The sequence below is a fragment of the Apaloderma vittatum genome, unplaced genomic scaffold, assembly GCF_000703405.1.
Source record: "Apaloderma vittatum isolate BGI_N311 unplaced genomic scaffold, ASM70340v1 scaffold9181, whole genome shotgun sequence".
NCBI lineage: Eukaryota > Metazoa > Chordata > Aves > Trogoniformes > Trogonidae > Apaloderma > Apaloderma vittatum.
In genome coordinates this window covers 13,388-32,766 of record NW_009700774.1, presented here as the reverse complement: position 1 = coordinate 32,766, position 19,379 = coordinate 13,388, and the positions used below count along the sequence as shown (strand labels likewise).

The 19,379-nt window shown below is 41.7% G+C and overlaps 1 protein-coding gene across 1 annotated transcript; it reads right to left on the bottom strand.

Annotated features, from left to right (window-relative positions):
- Positions 1-1,764: 1,764 nt before the first annotated feature.
- On the bottom strand, positions 1,765-17,810 carry PDZRN3 (PDZ domain containing ring finger 3; the record flags this gene model as incomplete). Its single annotated transcript, XM_009878860.1, has 7 exons — positions 1,765-4,186; positions 5,116-5,232; positions 6,310-6,411; positions 6,712-6,774; positions 7,553-7,651; positions 15,008-15,095; positions 17,557-17,810. Coding segments are annotated over 7 exons (2,274 nt in total), but the record flags the coding sequence as incomplete, so codon positions are not given.
- Between the last annotated feature and the right edge of the window lie 1,569 nt (positions 17,811-19,379).

The following is a 19,379-nucleotide window of genomic DNA, read 5'->3' as shown; positions in this document are numbered from 1 at the left end:
AACACCCCATCAGGTACTTTGATAAGGCAATGAAAAAGGGTGAGTGGAAACTGAGAAAGGAAAAGGAAAAAGGGCACTTTGCAAAGCTTTTGCCCAAATTTCCAGGATAACAGATGGATTCTGTGAACTGATGCTAGTTAACGAATCATAATTCTAAGGGAGAGGTGATTTTTCACTGACCAAAAAACCAACAAATGTTTGGCGAGGAAAAACTCAAAGGTGTGAGAATAATTCTTGGCCAATAACTTTATTTCAGCATCTTAAAGAATGTCAGTTTTATACTGTTGATGCTTCGGTGTAATTTCGACACATCACACTTGAATTCCCAAATACGTTTCTGCCGTTACACACATGCATACAATGCTCAGCATTTATAGAACTGATGCCTAAAGGAACCTGTGAAGTTATTCCAAAGGAGTCTATTTTTATGAGAACACCTTGATGACAACTCTTCCTCATTAGAGCATTTCCAATCTTACTCTAGTATTGCCAGGTAGGCTGAAGATGGCTTAAACCTCTGCTCAGGGATTGTGATTCCACACTAATCCCAGCTCTGCCTGTCCATCTGAGTTTCTGAATTTCAGGAGAGACACTATTGTGCTGTGGCTGTTGGGATGAACAGAATGTGAACTTAAGAGTAAAGCAGATTTGACACAGAGATAGCAAGAGTCTTACATTAAAGGCAGTGTGTTCTGAAAATCACATATTTTTCCTGCTGTACCACGCACGATAATGGCTGGGAGTGCATGTCAGGTGAAATCCTGGCTCTAGCAAAGTCAGTTGAAAATCTTCCACAGGCTGCAGGAGGACTAGTACTTTATCCCAAAGGAAAATATTGTTTGAGGATAAATTTGCAGAGCCTTATTGACATGAGTGCCACATTTCAAGGGGCAGGGACAATTTACATGGGTTTAAGATGCATTTTCAGGTATGTAAGAGAGTTAATTGTGGAATATGGTTGATACATTCACTGCTAATTCAGTGCCAGTCCACAAAAGGAGCTGAAAAACCCCCAACACAGCAGTTGTTTGCTTCTTGATAACAGATAACACAGGCACAGAGAAACTGTTAAGCTCTCCCCTTCCAACTTTTCGCTTCTGTCATTAAGATTATAATTTTTGCTCTGTATAGTTATGACAGAAGAGTCCGGAACAAAATCCTAGAAGGGTTTGGAAGGAAGTTTTCTGTGGGGGCAAGGGAAAAAGGAGAGAGGATGGAGAATCTGGGAGCTATTCATAATGTGTCTATGTTAATTCAGCAGAATATTCCAACTGATATCTGAATATTTAATTAGAAATAGAAAGCAAACAAACAAGTGCAATACTTCTTTGACATTTAGTTTTTGTCTTTTTCACCATCTCTCTTAATTTTTATGTTTATGTGCTTTAATTTATAAGTGCTTTATTTTATCTGTTGTCTCTTTTTAACGCAAACCATGGATGGTTTTTATATACTACTAAGAAATCACAAAACAGGAGAGCAAAGTCCTATTTCTTTTGCACTTGCAAGTCATCTTACACGCCTTGTGAGCTGAAGATATGCATTGCTTGATTCTACTCTCGATCTGCCTTGTATTTCTCTCTTGCCTCTTCGCTCCATCTCTCCTTACCTCAAAAAACCCCCTCAATCCAAATTCCCCCCCCAAATCGGGATGCAGATTACTCTGTTAGGTTCTCCAGGCATTTCTGCAGCACAGGAGCTGTGCTCAGGGAAAGAATGCTCTACATGGTGAAACCAGAAGGCAGTCAAAAGAATTTAAAATAGTTTGAAATATAAAACAATAATTTATTTTGCTTCATTTTACTTGTTAACGTTTGTAGCTAAGGATGATTTCATGGAACTGCTTTTATAATTCAATACATTCAAATCTATATAGCAAACAGTTACTACCATGGGCTTTTCAAATTCCACAAACTGTCTTATATAAACAAATTAGCTGTACATGCACTTTTTTTCAATAGGCTGCAACATTTGCAAACATGCTTTAAAATCCTTTAAAGCTGCAGTATAGTGTACTTTGCTTCAGGCTTTTCAGATGAAACCTATATACTTTCTTCAGAAACCTTAAAAAGAAAAATGTTTAAATGTTGAGCATAACTCTAAAAACTGTTGTTTGATAAATGTTAAATATTACAGGAGAATGACTCCGAGTTGAAACATTGAGCTAAATATTGGTACGGCACTCTGTGTAGAAGTGAACAACAGTAAAATAATAGCACAAAATATGGTTTCACAAAAAAAAATACGTATGTGCAGTTGCTCTTGTGGGGTTTTTGCATCTTTTTTTACCTAAAGAAAAGCACGGGTACCTTTTAATATGAGTATAGTTTAAGCAAATTACCTGTGTAAGTATGGTTAATACATTTCTGATATTTAAACACTTCATGTAAAAGGTAACGAGTAAAAAAGTACAATCAGTAATCCAAAAAGCGCTGTTAATATTGCCTTTGAAGGAGACGGGCGAGCTTCCTCTCCACTTCCAAATGGAGATCCCGGCACCCACAGTTGTAGAGTTCAGTATTTGAACTATAAACTCGATGGCTGCATCTTATATACAAAAATCTTGCCACATTGAACGAGGCATTGATTTCTACCCCAATGGTAGTGTTTTATGTACATAATTTAGCAAGGGTGATTATACAGTAGTCACTGACAGGAAGGAATTGTACACCCGTGTGCCGTCCGGTGACTTTGTTCCGTGGGTTAGGAGTTCTTGGATTGTCATCCAATTGTCAAATATTTTTTTATTTCTCTTCTTCATCATTTTTTTGTGGCTCAGTTCAATGATACTCATCTCTTTCTTTTCTTCCGCACCTTGCTGTTCCTTTAAGCAGTCTAACCTGCTCTGCATCATGAACTCACGCCGCCGCCTCTGCTCCTTCGCTTTCACTAAATGCTGCTTCCGTTCCTCCTTGCTCCAGTAACGACCCATCTTCATTTCACTTATGGCATCATCGTCGGTGGTCATCCCGCTGCGCTCCTCCTTGATCTTTATGGCGCGCTCCCTCAGCAGCCTGTCCCTGACCGGCCTCTTTGTAATGTAGCGGGTCCCGTCGCTCCTGACCTTGACTTTCCACTCCATCCTCGGTTCGCTCTGGCTCGAGTTCAAGTCTTTGCACATACTCACCAGGCTCATTTGGCTCTGGGCGTACTCCACCGCTGACTTCTGCTGGATCAGCTGCATGTAGCTCTGATAGTGTTGGGCGTGGGCAGGGATGTGAGCGTGCTTGTACGGAGAGTGATGGTACGGGGAGACGTAGGAGCCAGAAGGTTTCTGACCATGAGTGGGGCTTTTGCTTCCATCACTGGCTTTTCTCTCCTTGCTTTCCAGCTGCTTGCTGGGGTCGGGGTCTTTAGCAGCGGCATGGCATTTGCCAGTGCTGGCTTCATGACTTTCTGAGCTAGCAAATAAATTCTTTTGGGAGACGCTGTATGCCACTGCCCCCTCGTTACCTTGACAGTTAATGCCTTCTGCAGTTCTGCGCAGCGAATTGTCAGGGGAGATCTCCAGCGTGAGCGGTGTGCTCCGGCAGCTTTCGCCGGTGTTATACGCGCTCGAGCTATCCTTGTCAGACTTCTCCGGGAGCTCCGTAATGTCTGAGAGCTCGTGCCTGCGAACGTCAATGCTCGTGTTATAGTTGCGGAACCCGCTGTTATGTAGCATCCAGGGCTCCCGGTACTGATCTTTCAGCTGCTGCATTTTATGAGCTCTCACAATATTCAGGCACTCCAGCTCAATGTTGCGCAGCTCCTCGTTCAGCATCTCCAACTCTCTGTCAACGCTTTCTTGGTCGCTTTTGCTCATATCCAGCATGCTGTTATGATAATACAGACCGTAAGGGTTGGCAGACTTCACCTGGCACTTCAGCTCCAGCAGCTCCCGGAATCGCTCGCATTCGTCTACGGGGATGCCAAGGAAGTCGACGTCTGTGCAGTCGGCTGAGATAAACGACTCGTTGCTGAACTGCATATCGCCGCTTCCGAGGGTGTCGTGGCTGTACGTCAGCTTCTTCTGGCTCCCTAAAGTGTTGGAGGCAGTGGTGTGATCATCCGCGTTGTTCTCCTGCTCGGAGCTCTCATCGTTGCGAGTGCTGTCGTCTGTGCGCCCCACGCCGCTGTCCTTCTCGTGCTGGTTAGATAAAATAGTGGCTGTGTCTGTGGTTCCTCCATCCTCCTCGTGCTTCTTCTAGCAGCAAAAATGAAAAGACAGAAAGGGAAATTACTGCAAGGACATAAAATATTTCAGGGTGTTCATTTTTTGGTAGTTTTCTTAATCTGTCACTTGTTACACTTTCTGCAGCTTTGTCGTTTACTTGTATGGAAAGAATATTACTAAGAACTTGCAGAAATGGTGACCGAGACCACAGCCTCCTATGGGTGTCTTTTCTAGAAGAACTCAAGGGGTCTGCTTTTCAGTTATATAGCAGCGATGGTAGAAGTCACATTTTCAGGATGTGTCTTCTCCCGTTGAGGTGCACAAAAGTATCCAGTTCTACTGCTGTGCTGAAGTAAGAGAACGTCTCTTCCAAAAATGTGGATGCCACAGAGGAGGGCAGAGTTTTAGAAAACACTACAAAAAACTCTAGACAAAAATCGAAAAACTATTCATGAACTTGTATGACTGCATTAATCGTGGCAGAATGACAGGGAATACAGGCCCAAATCTGTGGCCCTGAATAAGCGTTGCTATAAGAAAAGCTTCTCCTTTGTCTTTCTCCGCATACATACACCTTACTTCAGTCATTTGCTCAAGTGCCCCCTTTGGATTTTAAGGTTTTGGGAGACAGGCTGTTTTCAGTATGTGTGCGCACATCAGATAAGAAATTGTATAAGTTATCCCTCTGCCTCCTCTATCTCCCCCACACAGTGATCACTGCCAGATTTCTAAGAACTGTGATCAGGTTGTCGTAAGGGGCAAAGTAAAAAAAGGGAACACTGTAAAACATTTCGGTTCCTGAGATGAAGTCTGTGGATAGTCGTGCAATATCTTGATTTTACAGGAACTTTCTTGCCTCAATCGTCATTCGGGACAATAAGTGTATTCAGTCAAGCTCAGTAGTGAAATATCGAGTGCAATGTGAAGTTTTGACACGACTGCACAGAGAAGGGCAGTACCTGCTGAAGCATGCTGGCAGTAAATTGCATTGCCTGGTGGTGCTGTTCCTCTAACATGTCCATGTGCAAGTCATCCAGAAAATCATTTCTGTCATCATCCATCCATCCTTCATCCAGCTATGGGAAAAGGGAGGGAAAAAACAACCCAAATGTTGTCAAAAGAATGAAGACTGACGTAAATTACGTTCCTGCTTTGTGGAAAGTGGTTGGGAAATCTTAGGAGACTCCTTCCTGTGACATTGCTGTCTGTCCTGGGACAGACGTCTCCGTGTGCTAAGTACTGACTGTCCTACGTCAACTCCCCTCCCCCGGCCACCTCCATCTCCAGCAGAATGGTTTTATCTTCAACAACCCTTTATATATGAAACAAAACCGGCTTTTTCCTCTGTGGAAGTACTTCTAAGAGTTGGGGATGGTTTGGTTTGTGCGTGGCTTGATCAGGACGTATAAAAACACTCCAAGGTACATGGCCTGAACGTGCCACTTGCGAGGAAGCGTCAAAGGCCAGAGGGAAAAATCCTGGTCAGTGGGCTGTAAGGCTTTTTGTACTCTCAGCCTCAATTATTCCCAAGGGAAAGATCAGAACCATCCCGGCTCACAGGACAGTCTTGAGCCTGACCCTGTGTCTGCAGGTGCGTTGGCAAGGGTTGCTCTCGCAGCAGGAGGAGCAGAGAGGGATCAAACAGTGGTGCTCAGGGCTGTTTGTTCAACATCTTTGTTGTGCTAATCCCTGCTCTACAAAAGGAACGGTTCAACCTTTCATTCCAGCTGAGGATGCTTCTTGACAGTATTTAACTACATTAAGAGATGGTGTATAAAGGGCTAAGTAATAGGTGTTTTAATGAATGAATAATCAATAGATATAGGAATTAGAGTTCAGGATGTTCTTCAAAGCTCTGGCTTGACACCATCAATAATACCTTGCACTGATGTTTGGAATAGCATTGCAGCATATATAAATCCCTGAACATTTTATAAATCGAACTTCAATATAATAAATATAAGTACTGTGACTGCTGAATTCCATTATTTTAGACTATATATATCTCCAGTCAAACCGTATAATATGTTTTTCGGTACATTTGGTAGATTTAACTAGGTTAAAATTCTTCAAAAGATGCCAACTGCTTTCTACAAAACAGCAGCTCTTTTAATTAAAAAAATCAAGAGAGGGGTTTGTTGTTGTTACAGTACCTGAATTTCTGGTCTTGCAACAAGTAAGGAGATATTCTTGCTCTCTTCACTGGTGAGAAGTGCTACGGCTTCTTCCCGGTTCTGTACTTCTATGCCATTGATCTTTAAAGAAAAGAGCAACACAAGGAAATTGTTTCGTTGGGACTGCCAAGTGTATCAGGATATGTGCTGGAAACTGATACACACTTCATCTGCAGAGTAGGGCCAAGACAGAGCTTTACTGGCCAGGACTATCAAAATCTGACAGAGATATGGCAGAGGAAAGGGAAACGCCCTCAGAAGTGAAAAGGAAGCATTTGAATATCAGTCTGAAGGGAATTATTTGTAAAAATTATACCGAAATAAAGACACTACAGTAAGGTTATCATGTGTTAGCAGACTTAGAAGCGTTTGCACACTTACCTGAATAATGCGATCCCCTTCTCGGAGCCGACCGTCTTTTGCAGCAATACTGTTGGGGTCAATCTGCAAAATAAGAGAACTGTGAGTGCTTTGGAGGTGGTGTGGTATTTCTGGTTGTTACGTCTTGCTTAGTGATCGCTGGACCTGTCCTTGCTACGTCAGACAAACCGAAATGCAAGTTAAAACTATCAAGTCAAACCCAGAACATTTCTTCCTGAGATGTGTCCTTAGAGACCGTAGGTTTATCACGTTTGCGTGATATCCACGTACCTCATAATTCAACATTTAGCTTTACAACACGGGGCTCTGATTAGAACCTGTTTTTGCATATGGAACATGAAGGTTTATGCCCTAAGTGATGCATTTTAATGGAAGATTTTAGATTTAGTTGTGAGTTTTGTTCCCCAAACTGCTGCTACTAATTTGAAATGGATAAAAAGATTGTGGATAAAATGAAGGGGGGCAAAGAGAGACAAACAAGCCTCAAATCTTTGTAAAGAGAAATGTGTGGGGTTTTTTACTTTTTTATATTGTTTCCGGAATAATTTGGAACAAAAGTTGAAAGAGGAATGTATTAAAAATATTTTGAAAATGTCATATGAAATTGAACGGTGAGACTGTTTTAGGGAAAAAATGACCGCTAAATGGTAATATAACGAAATTTGACTGGATGCAGGGTCTCACTCAGTTTGGAGAAAAAGAAAAATAGTTAGATTTCTTCCAAATTACTGCATTCTGGCTGTTTTTTAAATATGGTACAAGCAGAAGACAAATGTCTTAAATGTCCAACACTGCAGTTTAAAAGACAAATTGTATCTTACGGAAATCAGTTCAATCTTACCTCACTCACATAAATACCCATGTCATCTTCATCATCTGTTCTGTAACATACAGTAAGGCCAAGCTTGTCCTGGCTGTTCACTCTATGTAAATCTACTTCCTGCGGTAAAAATAAATAAAAAAAAAACAAAACAAAACAAAAATACATTGTCAATGAGACACGGGTGACTGATGGAAGCAATTTTTCAAATACAATGAAAATATTTGCTTAAGTGATATAGTGGATCTCTTTTCATTTCACTTGTAGACGAGGTTAACTTACTGAGCAAAATGTGATTATATGCAGACAATCAATACCTGGGGCATTTTTGACCCTTCAGTCAATAAGAAGTCGTTTTGAAAACAGACCTTTTATTGATCTTAAAGAAGAAATATTACCTATATTTCATGTAGTGGTAGGACTTCAAACACTAAAATACTTATAAAGTATGATTTCAATATTTGCCACAGCCAATATATATTTCCTCCTAAGCGGGGAAGTTTTCTGGCTTTTCAGAGAAAAATAGTTTTCTATTACCTTAACTTGTGTAATTTTCATGAAATGATGTAATAAATTTCTCAGAAGCGTGACTGAAGATCAATACATTGTCAGCAAAGCATTTGGTATTGGTAATAGAAATATAATAAGCACTTCAATATCTTGCAAGGGTTTGGTTTCAGCAGGTCGTGGTTTATCATTCTCGTGCTCTTTGGTAGTCTTGTTAGTCCTGGAGACATTTAAATACACTTTCTTCTCGATGCTTTTTTTGCCATGAGGACATCACGTGGGTTATTTTTTCCCTATGTTTGCTGCTGCTCTGTGACCTGGGTTGTTACAAGGAGTTGTAAAATCCCTGGAGATACCCGAAAGCTGTGAGATGCCTGTGTCAGGTCCGCATCACGTCCGAGGGACGTCCCGGGAGCCAAGGACCCTGGGGAGCCTGACACCCTTCACCAGCTTATTGTGACTGCTGTGTTAGCCTTGAGGATGCTGCTGTAGGGAGGAAGGATGATTTTTCACAGGTAGAGGAGTAATACTAAGGGTAGTTGTAGTTTTCACTCCCGTTAAAAGAACGTGTGGAGATGAGCAAGGCTTCGGAAGGTCCCGCTCCTCTGCAGCTAACGCCAGGCAGGACGGAGAAGGCAACCGTGGGGCTCGAGCCCCATTGCTGCGACAGGAAAGAGGGGGACCAGGGAGAGGGGACAAAGGGACGCAGGCTGAGAAAGACCCCCCGGCCCGTGCGGGATCCGAGGGTTGGCCCAGCCCCGGCGCGCTCCTGCCTGCACCCGTCCCTTCCAGTGGCAAAGCCCTGATAACGTGACTCATTATTTCTGCGCGTCTCTCCATTTTGACCCGCGCTGTGCCGTTTGTAAAGGGAAAGACAATAAAACAAGCTGATATGAATAATTTATTGGCATGTCTAGATGACAGCTGCCAAGATCAGCAATCTCATGTTATTTACTTGTCAACATGTGTAATTTCTTTTTTTTTCTTTAAAGAAACGTAGCTGTAAATGTCAGTGACATTTCAGATGGTATTTAAATGGTTTCAATCAATAGTATCCATGGTGAACTGCTGCTCTTTTTTCTCCCTCTTTTGTTACTTAAAGGACTGAACACAAGGCTTTAATAGTGGGTTGGTGGTTTTTTTCGGATTTCTAAAAGCTTTTGGGGCTCTCCAGAGAGGAGATGGAAATTCTTCAGAAGAAAAGATGAGAGTGATTCGGTTCTTGATCCCTGGGAACGCTGCTGCAGTCAATGCATTTATTCTGCGTTTTATCATGGTGCAAGCAGGGAATGAGGTGGAAATTTGTGAACTGGGCCTAATTTGGGCCTAGAATGATCCACGTATTTCTTGCAGACTTTAACAAAAAGATTTCATGTCTTCAGGTAAGTTTTTGTATAGTTTACTGATCTAAAAACATGGCAATGAAATAGTGGCAAGGAACTGGTGCTGTAGCTCATTCTACTGTTTGTCATACTGGTAGCGAAAGAAAAAAGTTAAAAAGGACCCCACAAAAAACAAACAAAAAAGCCTGATGACTTTGGCCATTATTTAAATAGATCCTGTGTAAACTTAAATACTTGCCAGCATGTTTTGGAGCGGAAGGAGGGAGCAAGCTCTTAGTATCTTTCTTACCTGCTGCATGTTTTTAATATCAGTAGATGTTTTTTCAAGAGCATACAACTATAAAGGGTATTATTATAATAAAAAAAACCAAGTGTGGTTTTATATTTAAAATGCACCATCTGAGACATCGCCTGTGATACACTGGAAGGTAATAAATGATCTTGTAAATTAAACAGCTTATATTTTAAAAGAAAAGCATATATATATATAGTGTTTACAAATGCACAAATAAAGCAGCCAAAAGCTAAAGCAAACAGAAATTTTTAGAGCAGGTGTTTAGAAGCTGAATTTTTATGAGTAATTATTTGACAAACTTGCCCTTGGGTGCAATCCCTCTAGTCTGTGGTAGGAATAGAATAAGTGGGTTTGATGCTACCTAAATATGATCATCTTGTGAACTTAAAGATAGGAACAGCTGCTTTCTCTGGGTGTTTGCGTCAGTGAAGTTTTAATGTAATCATAAAGGTTTGAAATATTTGAGAGATAAAAGCGTGCAATTCCAGTTGGAGCTGAAGAATCAACACCAGAATCTTCAAAGCAGAAGTTATTATCCATGTTCAGTGTCAAGTCTGTATAATGCAGATACATGAAAGGGGAGAACAGAAAACGGGCACCTGCGTGTACAGATACTACAGTAACTTGTGTAATCGTGCGAGGAACTCATTAAGCACTAGGAATTAATACGGGCCTAGAGAACTCTGACGGAAGTGTGAGTTCACGTGTTTGCAATGTGACAGGACTTGCCGTTTCTTACCCCTCTGCCTTCAGCTCCTGGGCAGCCCAAGGGCCTGATCCTGCGAGGTGGCAGCAGGGAGCCGTGGGGGCTGGGCTGCTGCCAGCACCCCCCTGGCCCTGCTCTGTCACATTCGCCTGCTGCACCGCAGTCCTGAGCTGAAAGTGCGTTTAGTGCTCAACTGGGGCTCAGACACTGTTCTAACGAACTCCGTGTGGAACAGCCACCGACGCTGCAGAAAGGAGACGCTGGAGTTGCTCAGCCCCCAGTTTAGATCTGCAGGAACTAATCAGCAGACACTGGCAGTGTCCGCAGGGCAATGAGGTCAGGGCTGCATTGATATGAGAACTGTGGAAATTTCAAGTTTGATATAACTTTTACACACACAGACGAAATCTTCTTCTTTAGATGAGTTAAAAGTGCTGTTCAAGAGAAGCATTGGTAAGCTATTTCAAAATAGAGTCTGGACACGAGAACTGTCTGAAAGTTTACTGACTCTGTATCAAATGTAGAGCTAAGAAGGGCTCGAAGAGCTACTTGCTGAAATCCATGTGGCATTTGTAGCAAGACAAGAAGAAATGAACATGCACTATGACATTATACCTGCGACTGCTCATAATAACGAATTAGGAGTAAGTGATAATAATAAATTAACCTCCATAAGCTCAGAAGATCCTTCATTTGCAAGAGATTATTGAATTATTGTACTGCTGATTTAAAATTATGGCCTGCCTGCAAATTTATAAATATCAAAGTCCTTTCTCTAACCAGACAGAAATGAGCAGTAGAAATCTGAAAAGAGAGAACAACGATGGGTAAAAACAAGTTCAAATGTTCTCAGAGCATTACTCAAAGTTTGCCCCTTTGTCTCTGTAAAAAGTGGTGGGTTTTTTATTTGCTGACTTCTGACATACCTGACCAGCAGGGCCCATGGTTTTGCTATTCTATTAATGAGTTTTACCCCGACAAGAATGTCAGAGAAATAAATACGAAGAACTCTAGTACTGTGTGAGGCATTCTCACCACTTTTTGGCAACTGACAAAACTGACTTTTCAGAGAAGGAAAGAGGTTTTCTTTCTGAAATTCTTTGCCCTAGAGAAGAAGTAAAAATCTATCTGGAGGCTTCTGTGCCAGCCCAGCTCTATGATGATAATTCTGTGATGGACCAGAGAGACTGGACTAGCTCAAGTCATCAGTGGTACCAGAGAAGATTGAAGAAAAACGCTTCTTACTCTGGTGAAAAGATGTTTAGGATGTCTAAGTAAGGTCCCCTGAAGGATGCCCAGGCTCTTTGCCAAGCAGATTGCCAGTGCTCCACGATTAATACCCTTCTCGTGCAGTAAGAGGTGTTAAGGCCAGGTTGAAGTTCCAGAGAGCTAAGGGAAGACAACCTCTCAGTACTGGCTTGTCAGCAAGCTGAAATGTTTTACCACTTTTGGATTTGTTCCTAACAAAGAACATACAAATATTTGTCTTGGAAACCACAGATGAGAAGCTGAAGGAAGGTACTGCTGCTTAAACCTTGACACATTCAATCATGGCCAGAGCAGGACTGCTGGGGCTGAAGTCCTTTGCATTCAGAGACACAGTAATGCCTCAAGAAGCTCCTGATCAGAGCAACTCCCTGCGCAGTGGGAGCTCTCACTGAGAAGGAATACATTCATATAAAAGATGCTTTCAGATGCTTTACAGCCAGGGTGGAATACAAATCGTCAAGTGCCTGTGATGGAGCCTACTGATTGCCATGTTCAGGCAGTGACCTCTCGCCTCCTCCCCTCCCTTGCAAACAGATCTTTGGAGAAGTAAAAGAAAACTTCCAACTGAAACAGCAAAGTACGCTAAAGGGGAGAGCTTGAAACCCTAGTACTCAGCTTTTATTTATAGTTTCCTAAAAGCAGTGAAGTATTAATTTCAGATTTTGAAGCGTGGATTTTGTTGTTCAGCATGTTCATTCTTTGCTCATCAGACGATGTGGTTTCATGCTGGGAATGCTGTGTGAGCCAGGAGGGCACAAAGCTGGCTGAATGAATCTGCTTGTTCTGCAGGCTTTCGACATGAAGAATTCACTTCTGTCCAAGAGTGAGTGAGAGTATCAGAAAGGAGATTCCTGAGCAGCTACCAAACATTTCCTGTAGATTTTCTTCTCCAGGCTGTACTTAGTCTCAACTAGCCTTTCAGCTGAGTTCAGTTCTCGACTTGGAAAGAAAACAAGACCTACGTGCAAGTTGCATATAGGAAAGGGCAAAGACAGAAAGTGAAACGGGAATGAACAAGGCCCTTGTTTGATATAGAATGTTCTCCTTTGTAATGTGAGAAAATTAACACACTGAGAAATCCCTCACATGGGCTGCGTGCCCGACAGTTGGGCACACTGGTGTGAATAAACATATTAATGCATAATGCTGCTGGGGAATCCTGGAGTGACATTATTCTTCCTTTATGAGCCTGAAATGACTTCTGACTGAGCCTCTGTGAAGAATGAATATACTTTTAATTTATAATCAAATAGTAGCTCAGGATTTAGTCCCTCTTTCCTGTGGCATGCGAACTTCAAAAGACAAAAAAATGATATTTATTTATTTTTGTAGTAGAGAATATGTGGCAGTTAGCCCTGAGTCATCAATTTTAAGATAAATGCTGAGAGATAAAACTGAGAAGACAATCTTGGCACCTTGGCAATGTTTCCAGGATAAATGCCTTCCTATGGATATTTACATTAGAAGCTTGTTGTGAACTTGGGTATTTCACTGTTTTTGTCTTGTTTACTCGTTACAAATCACTAACCAGTCAGTTACAGACCATAAAAGTTTAGATGAGGAGCTTCTGATTTAAATTCAAAGCACATTTTATGGACTGAGAAGCCCAGAAGGCTGACTTGATGGCTTTCTTACTTTAGACATTCCTGTAGCAGTCAATGAAACAGTGCCTTTGTGGTCTTTTAAAACGTATCTATCGAAAGGCAAACAAAAAAGCAACTGGCCAGTTGAGTCCCTGTTAGCACTTTGACCTTACCATTGATCATAGTCTCTACAATTTGAGCAAGAATCTGTAGTGGTTTTTAAGAAATACTATTAGGCTGCAGAGACTTTTCTAACGTTCGTCTCCCTGTGTTACGGAGCCGATCACCTTTTGCCATCAAGTACTATATCAATGTCGAAATTATTAATGTTGTAGGTTAAGGCATATTAACGTCGGGCTACTGAAGTGCCTGTATTTAAACTGTTTTCAGCTCAACTGGTTGACCTTCTAATGGAAGCAGTATAATTTATCCGCAATATTAGATTTCCTGAAAGATAGATTTTGAAAAGATACTGGCAGAAATTACTAATTTGTTCTATGGCTTCCTTTCAGACTGAAATCTATAATGTATTTGGTTTTATTTAATAAAAAAAAGGCACTTGTTTGAAAAGTAAAGCCTTGAAGTCTGCTAAACAGCATTTGTTTTACTGGCACTTTGATTTTTATCCTGCCTTTGATTTGCTTTTGTATATAGAGAAGAATTGCTACCAGATCCGCAGCATTTGAGAACAGCTTGCAAACTTTTTATGGGGTTTTAGTCCTTGATCTTGCAAACTCTTTTATAGAATGGAATGACTTCGTGCTTATAGAACGACTGAACTCTGCTCCCACTGAAGCTGTTGATAAATCTCCCACTGATTTAAACAGAGCTACGGACAGGTCAGCATCGCTCGCTTTGACAAATAAGTGTTAGCAGGACCAGGATCTAAGAAATCAGAATTGGAAGCAAGCTAAGAATAAACTATTCACTTACTGATAATCTTGAATGGATTAGCTGGGTCAGACATTGCTGGCAGTATTTAGAAGTATTGAGATACTCGAATGCTATTTATTACAAACGACTAAAAGCACTTCAGTGGGTCAGTACAGCTGAAGTATCTTGCAGAGAACTAGGGCTCATGATTTATATGCTGCACTCTGACTGGTTTGGAGCAGGTTATTAAAATTAAGGATGAGAAAACTGAAGATGAACTTTTGATGGGATATGAAAGTACTAAAACCACAAGTGATTTTTAAAGATTTGGCAGGAAAATGGACTTACTTCATGATTGGTTCAGCTTTTATTATCTATAATTTTATGTGTATACATATGCAACTTCTCAGTAATGAAGAAGGGAGGAACAGCTTAGTACAGTGGCAAATCTATTCTGGTCTTGTCTTGTAAACTTAAAATACTTCTAAGTTATATGATCAAGAACATCTGTTTCTCAGCTGGGGAATATTTAAGGGAAACTCGCACAGTTTTACCATGACTATGTGGAACAGGTCCTGCCACTCAGTAACCTTGCAAAGTCTTTCACATTTTCAGAATCTCTAAATGAGCACAGTTAGACAGAATTTAATTAGCGGAATCAATGACTTCGCTATTTATGTTAATTTGTTAGCTGAAGATTTGGCTCATCAGTCCATGGTGCACAGTTAAATACACTGCTAAAGGTATCAGTAAGGTTTGCAAGGTGCAAAGTAACTAACGAGCAATGTTATTATAAATACCTGCTTTGAAATGTCTTTTTATTTTATATACGATATAACAACTGTGATGTGCATGTTATAAACTGTCAGTAAATGAAATAAGTTACTAAAGACGAGGTACCTCTAATTCCAACTCATCTCGGTCCATTTCTTGATGAATTCCTCCCATGTAGTCATTTGGGTCATAGTATTCATGCACTGATGGATGGCTGGGAAAAAAAAGGTGTGTTTCAGGACAGCTCTCAGTACTCTAGTTAGCACATTAATCCATTCCAAGCTTATCGCAGGTCATCGTGAACACGATGGACTAACGACACCAAGAAGGTGCTTGTTGTTAATTATATACAGTAAACCAGTTACGCCAATAAATGAACTAAACAAAACTGATCTATGTTGTAAAAGGCGTCTAAAACATTTGGCACCTGATGATCAATGAGAGACTTGTAAGGACTCTTAGCATTTATCAGCTTTTTTTCTCCAAATGTAAAGCTGACTTGAGTTGAAAGACAGAATAGCAGCAAAGTAAGGTAAGGGGTACCAGGGGATAGCTAAGTAGGCAGATACTTGCCAGGGTTCAAGAGGAGAGGGAATACCAGGTCATCTACTTGTAAACTCAGGTAATTTGCAGACATGCAAGTAAAATAATTTTTGCCTAGCTGCTTGGAATTTTTACTTTACCTTAAAGACAAAAATTTTAATCAAATGACTAAATTTTATAAAAATAGTTTGCCACCCAACTACTTGGATCAGCAGCATTCTGTTGATTGATTTGAATGCAGTGGGCTGCGCACGATGATTTAAATACTTCTTAAATATGCACTGTTCTTCATATTGCCATTTGCTGCTGGCATGCTGCTTTTTCAACTTGAGCTTTATGACACTTTCACTGTCTGCACTTTGGAAGTTGTAAGCGGTGTAAGGCTCTTGTGATCGCTTTTTTCTATGCTGGATTTTTTTTGTGCAATAAAAGTAAACTCCCTTTAATGCTCTGTTCGCTAGACACATGTTTCTCTAAGTGTGAGGCTGTTTACCTAACAGCATCTGGTAACTGGCTAAGATACCCAAGCTGTTACATGTGGGCCAGAGTAATTTGAATGGGATTTGGAGAAATTGCAGGAAGCAATAGGAAAAAATGAATTGGTTAGCTTGCAATGCTGGGTGACAGCATGCTTGGGTATCCAAGTGACTGCCCCTGTAGGCAGGGATAGCTGTGAGGCAGCCTTCATGGCTGAGACCATCTGCAGCTCAGCGTCACGCTGGCTGGCGATGCTGGCTGTTGTCTAACGACTCATGTGCGATATGAGGTTACTTGACAGGACTGAGCTGGTGTCATACAGGTATGTTGCAACCGCTCTGGTCCATCACAAATTCATCTTTGCCATTTTCCTAAGGTAATTGTTGTTGCAGTTGGAAAGTTGGAGTTACTGAAAGCCTCTCTTGCAAATGTGGTTGGGGGGGTGTGGTACGGGTGCACTGCGTGTCCTCTCCACAGTGCTCTGTGTCCTGCTGCTTCTTCACAGCAGCCAAGCTCAAAGCTATAGCTTTTTGTCAGACGTTTCCAGTCAAACGTGCAGCTGAGCTTGAATTTCGAATGGGCTGGGAGTAGGTGGCCATGCAGTAACATCCCATGGAACCATCTTTCAAGTAATCAGCACTGAGAGGCACGAAAGGAACAGACATTGCCCACAGAAGCCCCATTCCTGGCTGAATGTGTGAATGTTAACGTGCTGCGAGAGTCACTTAGGAGCGGCAGAGGATCGGTGCCTGTTTGTAGTCAAAGCCCATTTCCTAGGGGCGCTGGCAGGGCTGTGGGCAGAGGCACACTGCGCTGCGTTTGCGTGCCCGTCGACGGTCACAGCGCGGGCTGGCTGGGAGCTCTCCTTCCCCAGCCATGCTGCATGGCCAGGAGTGCCTGTTGCTGCGTGTGGGATGGGCTCAAACCCAGGTGCTGCTGTGGATTGACCGGATCACGGTCTCTCCCACACAGCAACGGAAACGTTTGAATCCTTTCTCTTTCTTTTTTTCCCGCGGGGAGACGCGTGGCAAGATGAGAGGCAATTTGCACAGGTTCCTTGGGGAGCTTTTTTCCTCTTGAACAGCGTGTGAGGGTGTGGTGTGTGTGTGCCAGGAGATAATTGTCATTTTTATTTGTAAGTACAAAAGCATCAAACTACCATTAACAATAATTAAAATTTGATTCTGAAACATCCATGACAGCCCTGGTAAGTAATTTTCGTCCTCGAAAATAATTTATTTGAGTAACATTGCTGCAGGGTTATAATAAAGTAATTAATACACTGGAACAGAATGTAGCAACTCTTAGCATTACACAATTTATGGCGGCTATAAAAAATAAAGTTAAAACATAAGCAACCCAAAGAGGCAGTGAGTGGAATTACAAAAAGCGATGACTTTATCAATCAAATGCCAGCAAAAAATGAGCTTTATGAGGCCATGTTGTGACTCAGTGGCATTACTCATGTGAGTAATGGCTTGCTAATGTATAGCAAAAATGGAAAGGTTTTGATTTATGGCTCGGTGGTGCCTGAATCTCAGCTACTTCCTGGAGTAAGTGTTCACCTGAAAGTAAAGGTGAGTTTGTGAACTGCTTCTAACATGCTACATTAAGGAACGCAAGGATTTTCAAGGGCTTCACAAACTGTTACTTACTCTTCAGGTAGGAGGTATGGGTCTAGCACAGAGACGGGTGGAGTGGGTGAGCCCATCTTGCTCAGAGCCATGATGTGTTCGAAAGTGATGTCGGTCTGTGTGCCCACGTCTACCAGCTGGGAGTCGTGAGGAGGAGCGAAGGCCTTGGTGCGCGGGGCTCTCCTCAGCACCTGCACCACGATGGGCTCCTTGGCCGTTTTGAACGCTTCCACCGCCTGCTCGTGTGTCGCTCTAGATAAATCCTTCCCATTGACCTGCGGGAAGAAAAGCCAGCAAAGCAGTGAGAGGAAGGGTCAGAAGGTGGAGGATGGCTGTGTTGGTTTTGGCTCTTAATTTAGGAGTCTCAGATTCCATCTAAAGGCATAGGGAGCAAGTACTAGGAACTATTTGCCCAGTGTTATGCGTCTCATTTTCTTCCTTCACCACCGAAAGCTTATGAATCCTGTGCTCTGCTTTTTATTTGGGTAGTTGGATTTTACTGGGCTTATTCTTTGAGCTAAAGTACAAGCCAGCATCCCATTTGTTTCTGGCAGATTAAAAACTCCTCAGCCCTTGTTCCAACAGAACAAGTTATTGATTCTCCTATAATTTTTCTAGTTTTTGTTTGTTTTTTTTTTAACCATTTTGCCACACAGAACTACTGGGACAAGATTCGAAATTACATAAATATGTATCTGTGTCTGATAAACAGTTTTTCAGATGAAACGTGATGGTGGTACCCAGTCACTGCAATAAAACCTGCATTTTAGGGATGGCATAGGACATCATACTGAGATAGCAGATAGAAATAATAAGGGAAAACCAGTCATGGGTGTTATGTTCAAAATAACTTTTTGTCTGTGTGGCTCAGCCATAGCCCATCCCCAGATTTCACCACCACGATCTCCTGGTTGGTGAATACTTACATATAACAGAACAACTTTACAAAACACATCTGAGAGACCCCACCAAGAAGTACCAACACTGGATGTGCCAGGCCGTGGAGGATGGAGGTCTGAAAAGAGAATTTGGCCACAGATCCTTCCTATCTCAAAGCTTCTGTTAACGGCAGCATAACCAGAAAGAGGCATTCAATTCTATCCACACTTTCAAATCGTTGGCAGGCAGAGGTGTCCTTCCTGATACAGAGAGAGGTCTTGAGTACTCCTAACCCACTGTGGTTTGCATTTCACTCACGCTTCGCTTCCTTCCTCACATGGTTTCTAATGATTCTTCCACAAGTATCTAAGTCTACCCAGGGGCTGTGAAAGCGATGAGGTCATATTTGTCAGAATTTTTATAAAGCTTCAAAGTTCTCATTTCAAGTTTTAGTTCGTGAAAAATTTTAATGTTTCTGTGTGTCTCCGACTGCACGGATTGTAATTTTAAGGGAGCTAAACACAATGGAGTGAACTGAAAAAAAGCAACTGTGGTGAAAAGACTGAATGTGCTTCTCTTTCCAGCCTAACGTGGAGATTTCTTTTGAGATTTGTCCTGTTTTCTGAGACATCTGCAAATCTGAAAGCTCTGTGGGCTCACAAGCAAAATGCTCTGTTACAGAACTAATGGGAACCACCGATAACTCCAGTAAAATTTTTTCCTCTTTTAACCTGCAAACTGTTGGGATTTTAACACAGATGAAAAGAAGCAATTAAAGAGAAGCTGCCTAGACCAGTTTGTTTGCGAAGGCGATGTAGTGAAATTAAGATCCTAAAGCGTCACGCGGTCATGTAATTTTTACTCTGTTCTTAGGACTGGTGTCAGTGTTTGCTGACTACGTGTAGAGATAAGGGGCAGTTCCAGATTTGGAGATGCTGCTAGCACTGACAGTGAGGGCCCCCCTC